The sequence below is a fragment of the Dendroctonus ponderosae genome, unplaced genomic scaffold (assembly GCF_020466585.1).
Source record: "Dendroctonus ponderosae isolate FM_Combo_2020 unplaced genomic scaffold, Dpon_F_20191213v2 Dpon_F_20191213_6, whole genome shotgun sequence".
NCBI lineage: Eukaryota > Metazoa > Arthropoda > Insecta > Coleoptera > Curculionidae > Dendroctonus > Dendroctonus ponderosae.
In genome coordinates, this window is record NW_026018814.1 from 11,094,322 (window position 1) to 11,106,289 (window position 11,968).

Genomic DNA, 11,968 nt, shown 5'->3' on the forward strand with positions numbered 1-11,968 from the left:
CATTAAATTTTACAAGCAACCATACCTACATAAATACATATACATATAGGTACAATGTCACTAGCTATCAATACATATATCCAGAAAAAGAGATTACATATTAATTAATTATTATTAATTCTATAACTGATTTTGTGACCAAACATTCACATAAAAATCAGTCCGCAAACACTTCATTTACAATAGGAATTTTTTTAAAATAATTTTTGATAATTATTATGGGGAGCAAATTCGAAGAAAATACGCGAAAGCAAACACTTTCTAAGCAATTCGGAACATTCAATTTGAATTTCAGAATCTACTAGCGCCACACCGAAAACTCGAGGCAGAAGATAAGACGAAATGTGCATACTAAATGATATACCACCAAAACCAAAACTTATATCTCAAATGTAACAGAATTAATTACCTCAAACAACGACAGAAGTTCGAAAAACAAAACTAAACTCTCATGAAATATAAACACTATTATGCAGTTTTAGTCGATGTCGTAATAAAATAGGCGAGAAAGACTGGTTTTCTTTTATATATAATATTTTCATCCGTATAATGTTATGTAATAGCTGGTGAGTTTGGAAATAAACTGCGTGAAATGTTACCAGGAATCTGTGTTCCTCGATAATTAACCGAAAACGCTTCAATTTCTGCAATATGTCATTACAGCCGTGTTAATAAACGAAAGGACTTTTTTTGAAGGGAAATTAAATTTTGCAGATATATGAGACAATTACAAAGAGTTCAGGCAACTTCCGCTGAACATCACGTAAAAAAACCCTTAAGTTATTCACAAGTCAGAACACATTATAGTTTGAAGCATTTTTTATTTTTGCCTTAGATAACGACTATTTAATATATAATAACATAAAGAACTAAGCAATTTCCGCCAATTGCCTTTAATAGCAATTTCTGCTTAGGATTTTTCCCAATATGTCAAGATCCTCTTCTAAATCTGAACTTTTTTCATCCGACGATGAATCATCGTAATGACCCAAACCTGAGAATAAATAATTAAAGAGCATTTACGACTAAAGTATCCATGAAACCATTTCTCTTACCAGGTAATATAGCGACACATTTTAATGTTGGCTGTCGGTCAATTTCATCAACTTTGACTGCATCTGCAACCTCAGCAGTGTCTTCCGCTTTAGCATCAGTACCTGTTTCTTTGGGACTTAAATTTTCCGGTTTGGAGGATTTACTTCCATTACTATCGGTTTTACTTTCGTCCACATCGGTTGCAGATGCTTTTCGCTTCACACCTTGTGCTCTTTTCACTACCACACCTGGAACGGGTTTTTGTTATTAAGCTATTAAATAACGAAAAGTTGGCAAATAACCTTTTAAAAGCTTTTGTTGATTTAAATTGCTGGCTATTGAAACTTTCGGTTTACTAACAACTATATCCGCTTGCAAACGTTCATCGATACTTTTTTCCTGTAGAATAGAAACTCTATTCCGATAGTCTCTAAGTTCTTGTTCCTCTTCAATTTCCTTCTTTCTATCGGCAGCTAATTTTGTGCGGTCGACCAAATCGAGAAATTCGACTTCATCATCATCTAGACCCTTAATCATATTCTCTACAACAAAATATGGTTTGGTTTTTATACCGGATGTTCTTCAAAGATATGAGACTATTCAAGAGTAGAATTTTAAATGATAAATTAATGGCAGTTTGCCGTATTAAATGGTTCAAAAATGTTTCTTTACGAAAAATTGAGTTGGTTGAAAAAAAATAAAGAAACTCGAATCAGCCCGAGATGTTTTAGTGATACCTCGCATGTAGATACAGTTAATGACATTTTTGCGCACAAAGATAGCTTGCCTCGTTATAATAAAGCATGCGTCCGTGCTATGACTGATTTTTTCACATTTAAGATTATTTTTAAACACTATCGCATTTTCTTCCTAAGCACTGTAAATAGTCGTTCAATAATACTATGCTGATGCATTATAGTATCTAAAACGAGTGATTTATTTCAGCATTTGCCTCTTTCGTTATTTTGTTTGCATTTTTCATTATCTTTTGATTTTGTGATTCTTGCGTCCTTTATTATCTTATAGAAAATAATAGAATTTCAATTAGTAAAGAGTGGTCGAAAACCGCATTTCTACAAGAAACACCACTAAGAAAATTTGTTAGTAGGTAAACACAGAATTGAATTTTTGAGCAATTTTCCAAATTTCTTGTTCCATGTTTTATACAGATTCTGTGAAAATTTCAAGTCCCAACTTGCTCTGGTTTCAGAGTTAGGATTTTTTGTTAAGGTGCGCGTAAGTATATTTTTTTTATTTTTAGGCCCAAGTTTGCAAGCTTCGAAAAAATCAGTGGGCGTTTGAATTGTTGAACAATTTTCCAAATTTCTCGCTCCATGTTTTATATAGACTCTCTGACTCAAGTAAACACAGGTATCTACAAGGTGAGCATATTGTTAACGTAGAACGCCTGGGCCTGTTAAAGAAAATTAAAAATTACCACGGTTTTCTATAAAGTGAACATATTGTTAGCTGAGAACGAAAGGGGGCCTAATCACCGACAAAATAACCGGCAAATACTTTCGCATACAGTGTGTTTGTTACACATCTTACAAAAGTTCACCCCAACATACACAGGAATTTAAATAAGTGTTTATGATCTGGTAAAGTTAAGGCAGAGCCACCTCGGATGCAGTTCAGATATCATAAAATTCGCTTCATTTCCTAATTCAACCCTTACTTAGTTTGTGAGCCTCCTCATATTCCAAGTCCTTTTTTTGTTTTTGTTCTTGTAATCGTTCGAACAAGCTTCTGTTATCATAAGGATCCTCGGGTCTTACTGAAAATCAACCAATTTACTGCCTCTTAATCCAAACTTATGAAAAAGTTGAGCAGAACCAAGGTGAAAAGAAATTGATTCAATTTCAAAATTAAACAAAACTATGAAGTGCTGATTATAAACGAAAACATAAGTAACACTTACCTAGCGGATCCGAAGGCTTCCGCACTTTTTCCCATTCTTCCTGCCTTTTCTTGCGAATTTCGGCCGCATCAGCCTCACTAATAAACCCAGAACTCATTGTTTTAGCAATTAATGTGCCTCGATTTTTTTATTTTTGATAGGAAAACAGTGAAATTATAAATGTCACATCCGAAAACAGCTGATATGCAGCGTTGCCATTATATGGAATTTTTACCAGGACCAAAATGTATGAAAACTTCTCAAAATGTTTCAATTTGCCGGATTTCTCAAAAAAATCAACCGGATAAATACCGAAAAGCGTTCCGAAGAATATAGTTTATTTGGCTTCTGACAAGTTGCGAAAGGCTTAGTTTTTAAAAACAAACATTTTATTTAAAACATGTATATTTTTTTAAATTATAATCTAAAAACATATGTTTACAAACGAAATTTATTATAACCCAAATACAAAATAGTCTTTCAGTTGCCACCCAAAACGTGGCCCTGGCCCCACATACGACCTCTCGGAATTGCGGGACCCCTGTCGGGAGCCGGTCCAAAAGTTCCACCACCTTCTTCGGGAAACCAGTTTTTAAGAAATCCTGGTGTTGACAATAAGCTTGGACCCCCCAACTCCTGTGGGTACTTAAATGCTAAAAAGAAGTAAAGGTGCCCGATAAGAATGCCAATAAGCTCCATTAGTCCTCCTCCAGATATAACTAAGTTGAAACCAAGCAGTACCCAAGGCAAAAATATGGCTTTGAATCGAGTACCAAACCAAAATGTTACTATAACGTCGCTGTTAAGCTGACACCAAACATATAGAACAGAGAGTACCATTGGGTCCATCAGAAGCTAAAAAAAATAAAAGTGATCAATTAGTTACCGAATTGAAAATATATAATGTAAGAGACACCAGCAGCTTTAGAATGAATTTTAATAATACATGTTTCTTTTCACTGTTTCTTCTAAGCAAAATATAAAAATTTTAAAGATACAAATAATGCTTCAGGACGAATGAATAATTTTATACAACTAATTTGAGATATGTTTACTAATACGAAAAAGGCACCGTCACAAAAATAACCTATTCGTTTTCTAGCGAGATAAAGTCTCAATGATGGGCCACCCTGTAAAATTTGGATTTTGTAAGTTTAATTAAGTAAAATTGGAATTTTATGGAAAACACTGTGTTTCTTGGCCCAACCTTTCGGCTATACAATTTTAGCCATTCTCAAGGCTCATGAATTACAAGCGTGCTGATAGTAATAAAACATTACGCAAGAACGATTTTTTTCACAATAAACTTGTGTTATCAAAACAATCAGTTAGAAACTCCTGAAATCAGAAAGACTGATCGGGGTTAAATGACCCGATCATCTGAAAGATTTGTCATTACTATATTAGGCGGTGGTAACTTTTAATTCAAAAACTCTGTCAATGGATGGAAAGCTGGAACTCAGAACACCAAGATTTTTTACAAAGAGCTCACCCAAAATAATATAATTCTTTAAACACGTTATACAAGCATTCATTATTTGAAACCAGCAAATGAATATTGGAATGTTAAATCAAACGAATACTTACTGGCATATCAGCAACCAGCCCCATAATGATGCAGCATATCCAATTAAAGATCAATAAAAACGCAAAATCTGCAGGTTTTCTTTGATATGTCCCTAAAAATATATAATTCGTTTCTGCGTTTTTTGAAATGGCAATAAAATGCTTTTTTAACGAGCCAACATCTTCTTTCAACGGCAGAATTGAATGGTTTTAGTTTAAATTGTTTGTGAAAATGTATGATTTTCCGCTCGTTCAAAAATATCATAAAAAATTAGTGTGTCAGATGAAACTGGCAAAGTTCTACATTATAGACATTTTCGAACTGTTAAGTTACACTTGAAATTGCGAACAAGACGCAGATTGAGTAATTTGAAAGTATATAATGTATTTTAATGTGGGATTTTATGGTGTACTTACCTTCTTCCAATCGTCTTGAATAGTTATACAAAAAGTACAAATTTATCAAATAATGGAAACCCGTCTGCGGTGTTAATGGGTAATATAGCACAGAGGTAATAAACCTCCATACCTGAAGACGTTTAACTGCTTCAGAATACAGTAATATCAGATTAATCGGATTTAACAGGCCAAAACGACCAAAAAGGGTTAAAGCTACTGTGCCCGTAAACCATAATCTGGTAAAACGAGGAACACCTCGATACCAGTCACCTAGGTCGGACATTTTCTTGCTAAAAAACGGAAATTTGAAATACTTTGAAAATTAGGACTTTGGGAATATTTTACTTACCTTTTTTAACCTATATAGAGTAGTTATTTGATTATCTTCGCGAAAACAAAATCTAGATTACTAATAGGTTGATTATATAAGCATCAACTATTTCTGCTTATTATCATGCAAAACTTAACAATTTTATTATATTTTTAAACTTTAAATCCAGAAAAACACTATTCACAATCGCTAATCATAAAGTATAAACGTCACTTTTGACCTGTGCTTTTGACACAGAAGATGTGTACCTTTGGACCAATCCCCATTCAGTTATGGAAGTTATTCAAATTAACTACTAAATAAAAGCCGTTTGAACTAATTTAGAACTTACAGTGTGCGTTTACACCAGAGTTCCACTGTTGTTTAGCGGATATGTTTAAATTAATTATCTGTGCTGTATTAATTTATCATTTTTTATAATTGTTAAATTTCCTTTTCTAATAAAACTCTCGATTTTATTGGTTTTATTCAACTGTTGCATTTTATGGCAGCAACCAGCCATATTCTCGAGATTCTTGTTAAATGGTGCTGATATCAGTAAAGCGATAGTGATATTTTTATCATATTGGATAAAAACACCTTAACGTGCATACCAGATATTAAATATTTATCAATTGGTCGACGGCTATAGCCTAAATCAGAGTAAATAATTCCTTGAGTTTAAGAGCTAAGAATCATTCCTCTTAAGTAGTCTTGTAATTGGTTTTAAATCAGCATCCAAATTAAGAAAGGATTTTAATCCAGATAAAATTACTTGCGATCTGTATAGAGTATAAGTTGATGGTTAAAATGTTTTTTGTGTGCTGTGGACGACAAAAGGAAAACACATCGGAAAGTTGTACAGGTACATACTTTAAAATAGTCTTTAGGCTACCTTTCAATAGTAATTAAAAATTTTCACATGCATATTGTTTGAAGCTTGAGATATCTGCCTGGAGTACGCTTTGTATAAGAAAAAATGAAGATATTATTGATTAATATCAGTAATTAATTCTTCAATAGTGGGATTTTCGGTCAACGGATGGTGGCAAAATAAAACACTACTTTTTGATGGGCCAACGTTTCGACTTTATTCAAGGCATTCTCAGGGCTCTAAAATGGAAAACAGAGGGTTGTTTTAGCCTAGAGCCTGGTGGAGTTTCAACACTTAGTGTGTGACATTGTTATAAAATACAACTTTAAAAATAAAAATAAAAAAACTCAAAGCTCAAATTCACAACAGATTAAAAATTAAATCACCACCATCAGACTACCCAGTTAAAATACTAAAAAATTACATTAAAATTAACATTGGTTTAAATAAGTCAATCATGGTCAATATTATTTTAACTACGGTATTTTAACTGGGTAGTCTGATGGTCGTGATTTAATTTTTAATCTGTTGTGAATTTGAGCTTTGAGTATTTTTATTTTTATTTTTAAAGTTGTATTTTATAACAATGTCACACACTAAGTGTTGAAACTCCACCAGGCTCTAGGCAAAAAAAACCCTCTGTTTTCCATTTTAGAGTCCTGAGGATGACTTGAAGAAAGTCGAAACGTTGGCCCATGAAAAAGTAGTGTTTTATTTTGCCACCATCCGTTGACCGAAAATCCCATTATTGAAGAATTAATTACTGATTATCATCACGGTCACTAATCAACCACAACACATTGATTATTATCTTTATGAATTTGTATATAAAACCTTTAATTCGTACAACAGGGAATAAAGAAAATTAAGTTTAATTGATTAATGACATTTTTACGTCCCATCATACATCTACTAGCGCTGTATATGGATATATTTATTAAGAGTGTTCGATAAATATACCAAAAAAACTGTTTTAATGATGGTAAATCAAGACATGTATTTTTACTCTATTAACATATGCCCGAAAATTAAGCGATTTTGAGGTATAGATACTGTTGGAATCTGGAAAAAAATATTTATATTTAACCATGTAGGCACTTCATTTGATTTTGATTGAAATTCTAAAATTACACTGGGTAATTTTTTGTAATTTTGGAAAAACAGCATGGAACCGGTGTGAAGAAAGGAAAAGTTAGCTAGTCGAATTAATGAGAAAGGGCGGATGAAATATTATTGCGCGGAAATGGAGCAAATAAGTCAAAAGTTCCCAATTTAATGTTATAAAGAGAGAAACTAATCAATGTGAATATTATTCGCAAAATCACACAGCCTGAGACAAATTATCACCTCGCATAATCTCACCTAATTTGTAAATACCCTTTCCATGCTAATCTTAAAGGAGCAATGAAATATGTACTTTTACTTATTCTAATATTAAAAATTGCCTTTTTTCAGAACCAACAGGGCTAAGTTTTCAAAGTAACCAATTAAATGACAATGAATTGGCGAAAACTCAGTATAGTGAAACGGAAAAACCTGTGGAAATGCATCGAATGCGCACAATATCCACTTCCTCTTTCAGCAGCATCAAAAGTTCTCAAAGCTTTTACAGTGTCCAAAGTACAGACAGTGATACTGGTTTTTATAGTGTTCATAGTGATAGCTCAAATTGGCAACGCTATTAAAACAACGTCAAGCCTTAATTGTACCCAACAATTGTAACCAATAGAAAATTTTCTTTTTGGAAAATATTAAGAACTGAAGCATATTTTGTAAGATGTTGTTCAAAACAAAAACAAAGGTTAATAGAAGATAAGATATCGCTGCAGTTCAAAGTATCAACATTGTTTCATAAGCCGCTTATATTTAAAAAAGGCCATCAATACTAAAAGTAAAATAACTCCGGATTTCATTCAATGATTATTTTAAAAAGTAAATGTATAAAATTGTAATTTACCTATATATTTGTTAAATATTTTACGATTCGTGAAGGAGATTTATATTTAAATTTTATCCAATTTTATCAGTAAGCTTTATAATTTTTTATTGTACTTATTGTTCCCACCTAAGATGTTTGAATATGTACAGTGATGTATTGCTATGTTTTGCTTATAGGCATATTTAATTATGTAATTTATGGTTTCTTACTCTTAGCGTGTTAAATTCCAGCTATACATATACTCATCTATTATATTATCTGGGTCAGTAAATATTTTGTTAATTAAGAAATGAACTGTATTTTAGTGAAACTCGCTGTCAATTTGTTCTTATGTAAGATTCAAATTTTGATGAAAGAATCGAGTTCAGCCGGTTTGGATAAGTGGTGAATGCTTGAGTGTCGTGGTACAAAAACTACCAGAACTTTTTAGTTGGAGGATGAAATCAACTCATTTTTTTTTATGTTGGTCTAACTGAAGGTCTAACATTGTTAAGCGGCAAGAAAACAGACATTTTTTTTTCGCAAAAACTATGAATGCTACAAGATTTGTAGAGAGCACCAAAATGTGAATAAATGACTAGAGCATCAACCTAGAAAAAATGAGTTGATTTGATCCTCTAACTAAAAAGTTCTGGAAGTTTTTGTACCAAGACACTCAATAATTCACCACTTGTCCAAAACGGCTGAACTCGATTGCTTTATCAAAAAATGAGTATTACATAAGAACAAATTCACAGCGAGTTTCACTAAAATACATCGTACCATTCTCCCGATATTTCAAAAAAGATAAATTTTTTGAACTTTGACCATCAATAGCAGAGGAGTCAGACATTTTTTGTTAATCAAAGTTAGGTCAGATCGTCTTCTTGTGGTCCAAAGAATATCGCTGTACTCTTTTGATCATGAGCTTACAGGACACCCTATATATACAATATAAAGATTAAGGAACTCAATTTAATTAAGTTTTGATGTATTTTAATTGTTGTAAATTTTTTTTAATATATCAACAAATGTGTCAAACAAAAAAAAATTATTGCTAAATTAAACCGATCAACGATATTTTTATCTAATTTATTCAAATATAAAAATAAATGMTTTATCCTCGTACTTCCCAGCCGGTGCGACTGACCATGGTGTAAACRAACTCGAAAAGAAAATTTTAACTACGAGAACATGTTGACATWAYCTCACATTTACAATCATACCCATCCAGCATCYCCGGATCATCCAGATCTGCAGTAAATGTTATCCGCTTGATTAGAAAAACCAAATTATTTAAATATGACGAATATTTATTGCAAACCTATTGAGATMTTTCATAGGTTATGAGTATGTTATGACAGTCATGTCAAAACACTCAAATCAAACGAAAAACAGTCTCAGAAATTATTAAATTCCCTTTAATAAGTAAACGAACGTTGTTATATTCGAGATTGTAGCAAATATAAGCTGATAAATATATTTTCTAAGAAAAAATGCCAACTTATATATAAAACTATAACCATGACGGACCAGAAAACACCATCACTCACACAGTATTTTGGAGCAACTGATCATGAGAAGGAACAAATGGACTTTTCAAAGGTATTAACTGATACTACAGATAAAATAAACAGCGTCCGATTGGGACAGGAGGAAAGGCCAACAAACGAGCCGGAAGTGTGCAGAATTTTTGCGGAAATACCAGCTGAACCCAAAGATCCAACAGCAAACTTTTTTGATTTGATTGGAAACGATAAAGGCAAAGTGAACAGTGCTGGCATTATATCTGCTCTAGATTTACCTACTAACAACGAGGTAAAAATAACGAATCGAAAATGTGTAAACCTGAAGGTTTTATGGCTTTAATTTAGGACACATACATTCCAAGAGTTTCAACCAGTGCTGAAGCAGATAGAAGAAGAGATGCCTGGATTCCTATTGAAAGAACTAGACAGGCTCTGATTGCCAATGCAACCGCTCAACCAGGCACGTATGTGCCTGATTCGGACCTGTTAACCACGCCAGGGGTAAGTTTTCACTGTCTTCAAATACAAATTGCAAAATAATTTATTGGAACGTTTGTAACTTAACTACCTGTTGGTCAGATTTTGATTGAAGAAGAATTAGGAGATGTCATAGGAGAAGCAGTGGGAGCCTGTTTAGGAGAGGCAGAAGCTGCTCAAAGAAGAAGTTTAACTGCTAGCGATGTTACCCAGGATGAGCGCGGCCTTAGGGAGTTAGTTCAAGCTGGTTCCTTCAGGTTGAATGCTTAGCTTGCTTTAAACAATATGTACAACGTTTTATCTTTTTAGAGCTGCAATTAATCTTACTGGCAGGCTCTTATCAGTTTATGGACAAGGAAGAGGAAGGAAGGGTAAGAAGTATTTTTTTTGTTGATTAAAAAAGGCGCAGCTGTATATTGCTTGATTCCTTTAGTTGCGAATGAAAGTGGAACCATTGATTCACGCATGAAAGTAATACATTTTCAGGACGTTATTTCGCAAAATCTGCCAATTTTCTAATGCAGCTACGACTAAAAGCTATACTTTCAGCCAACTTTTGCTAATAAAACAATTTGTTTAGGACATTCGACAAAACATTCACCCCACTCACTTCAGCTTTGGTTTACTCGAATTGCTCTATTGATCAAAACCAAAGCGTTTGATTATGCTCAAAAGGAAGCAGAAGCCTTCGGCCAGCTGGAGAAGCCTGATGTGTTTTACCAATTCTACCCTGATATGTATGGCGGACGGCCCGGATCAATGGCATCTTTCAGTTTTCGCCTACTACTGGCCGAATTACCAATGCACTGTGGGAAACCGAAAGAATCGTTGACTAAACTTTTCAGTATTCTAGGAGTTATCAAAAAAATGATCCACAATTTAAAACAAGGTGGGCACTGTTACTTATTTTTGATTCAGTTAACATTTAGTTTATTTTTATCAACACAGGACTATGTGAAGATGGAAATCCAATGGAGATAGGAGAATCTGATAGAGCCGATTCACTGAAACTATGGAGTGGTAGAGAAGCCAGAGTTATGCACTCTGTTATTAATTGCGCGATATCGGTGAAAGATTACGAATTGGCTTTGGAATTATTAGGGCAATTATCTGAAAGGTATGCATAGCTATTTTCCGACTTGCCCTAAAACAACACTATCAAATCTGGTTTATTTTCAGAGACGGAGCTCCGAAACAGGCATTGTTATCAGCTTTAGGTCGACTGCATTTGCAACTGGGAAATATCTCGGGTAAATTAACATCATTGCTTTGTGCAATAATGCTTCGCTAATAAAACTATATCGATTGAATATTTTAGGAGCGGAAACATGTTTCAATGAAGCAGCTCAACTTGGCCCTTCGGGGGTGCGTGATATAGTCGATAAAGGATTACTAGCAATTGCTCAAAATAATTTCGATAATGCGTATGTAGCCTTTCAACAAGCCAGTAATTTAGAACCGTCCAATATAATGGTGAGTTATTCAAATACATAACGATGAAGTAATAATTGGTAAAATAATATTTCTGACGCTAGATTCTCAACAACATGGGAGTATGTCTACTCTATGGCGGCCACTTGAAGGAAGCAATTTCAGTGCTAGAATCAGCGATAGCCAATAATCCAATGCATGCCCTTCACGAGTCGTTAATCCTCAATTTATGTACGCTTTACGATATGGAGTCATCGAAGGGCATCACAAAGAAATTTGCCTTATTAAGGCAAATATCAAAATATAGTGCCGACGCCCCTACTGCCATTTTAGAGAAACTCTACGGGTGAGATAGGCTTGGGATGTTTTTTGATTGATTTTGATTGGTATTCGTTGATTTAAAACCTATAACGCGGTCCATGCACTCTGATTAATTAAACAACTGTGAATGTTCCATCAAAATTGTGCAGTAGTATGGTATTCCATACCTAAATAAATAATTAAACTTATTAGGAACATATATGGAATT

General features: G+C 33.5%; 3 protein-coding genes and 1 long non-coding RNA gene across 5 annotated transcripts; 2 read left to right on the forward strand and 2 right to left on the reverse strand.

The window, feature by feature from the left end:
* Window positions 1-804: 804 nt before the first annotated feature.
* Window positions 805-3,133, reverse strand: LOC109545187 (PSME3-interacting protein). 2 transcript variants are annotated; one of them, XM_019915729.2, is made up of 5 exons: window positions 2,957-3,133; window positions 2,714-2,812; window positions 1,338-1,577; window positions 1,056-1,283; window positions 805-994 (listed from the first exon to the last, which is right to left on the reverse strand). In XM_019915729.2, the coding sequence occupies exons 1-5, from the start codon at window positions 3,051-3,053 to the stop codon at window positions 894-896; spliced, it is 765 nt and encodes a 254-aa protein (XP_019771288.2). In that variant the 5' UTR covers window positions 3,054-3,133; the 3' UTR covers window positions 805-893. The 2 variants fall into 2 exon arrangements, with proteins under 2 accessions (XP_019771288.2, XP_019771289.2); XM_019915730.2 differs by lacking the exon at window positions 2,714-2,812 and having other exon boundaries at window positions 2,957-3,132.
* Window positions 3,134-3,322: 189 nt separating this feature from the next.
* Window positions 3,323-5,599, reverse strand: LOC109545190 (derlin-1). Its single transcript, XM_019915733.2, has 4 exons — window positions 5,250-5,599; window positions 4,919-5,190; window positions 4,523-4,614; window positions 3,323-3,790 (listed from the first exon to the last, which is right to left on the reverse strand). Exons 2-4 carry the CDS (start codon window positions 5,181-5,183, stop codon window positions 3,416-3,418), a joined length of 732 nt encoding a protein of 243 aa, XP_019771292.1. The 5' UTR covers window positions 5,184-5,190; window positions 5,250-5,599; the 3' UTR covers window positions 3,323-3,415.
* A 125-nt stretch (window positions 5,600-5,724) lies between these two features.
* LOC109545192 lies at window positions 5,725-8,294 on the forward strand. The gene is made up of 2 exons (XR_002172645.2): window positions 5,725-6,075; window positions 7,540-8,294. It is a non-coding gene; the product is annotated as an uncharacterized LOC109545192 (long non-coding RNA).
* An 839-nt stretch (window positions 8,295-9,133) lies between these two features.
* Window positions 9,134-11,959, forward strand: LOC109545181 (trafficking protein particle complex subunit 12). Its single transcript, XM_019915722.2, has 9 exons — window positions 9,134-9,820; window positions 9,877-10,032; window positions 10,111-10,265; window positions 10,318-10,379; window positions 10,589-10,897; window positions 10,957-11,125; window positions 11,188-11,258; window positions 11,327-11,481; window positions 11,544-11,959. The coding sequence occupies exons 1-9, from the start codon at window positions 9,527-9,529 to the stop codon at window positions 11,787-11,789; spliced, it is 1,617 nt and encodes a 538-aa protein (XP_019771281.2). The 5' UTR covers window positions 9,134-9,526; the 3' UTR covers window positions 11,790-11,959.
* Window positions 11,960-11,968: the final 9 nt, after the last annotated feature.

Excerpts from the sequence above, each read along its gene's own strand:
- LOC109545187 (XM_019915729.2), bottom strand. The coding sequence starts at position 3,053 with ATGAGTTCTGGGTTTATTAGTGAGGCTGATGCGGCCGAAATTCGCAAG. Across the intron at positions 2,813-2,956 it reads GAAGCCTTCGGATCCGCTAG|TAAGACCCGAGGATCCTTAT; the intron begins GTAAGTGTTACT and ends GTTGATTTTCAG. Across the intron at positions 995-1,055 it reads ATGTGTCGCTATATTACCTG|GTTTGGGTCATTACGATGAT; the intron begins GTAAGAGAAATG and ends ATTTATTCTCAG.
- LOC109545181 (XM_019915722.2), top strand. The coding sequence starts at position 9,527 with ATGACGGACCAGAAAACACCATCACTCACACAGTATTTTGGAGCAACT. Across the intron at positions 11,126-11,187 it reads TTAGGGCAATTATCTGAAAG|AGACGGAGCTCCGAAACAGG; the intron begins GTATGCATAGCT and ends GTTTATTTTCAG. Across the intron at positions 11,259-11,326 it reads GCAACTGGGAAATATCTCGG|GAGCGGAAACATGTTTCAAT; the intron begins GTAAATTAACAT and ends TGAATATTTTAG.
- LOC109545190 (XM_019915733.2), bottom strand. The coding sequence starts at position 5,183 with ATGTCCGACCTAGGTGACTGGTATCGAGGTGTTCCTCGTTTTACCAGA. Across the intron at positions 4,615-4,918 it reads TTCAAGACGATTGGAAGAAG|GGACATATCAAAGAAAACCT; the intron begins GTAAGTACACCA and ends ATATATTTTTAG. Across the intron at positions 3,791-4,522 it reads GGCTGGTTGCTGATATGCCA|CTTCTGATGGACCCAATGGT; the intron begins GTAAGTATTCGT and ends TATTTTTTTTAG.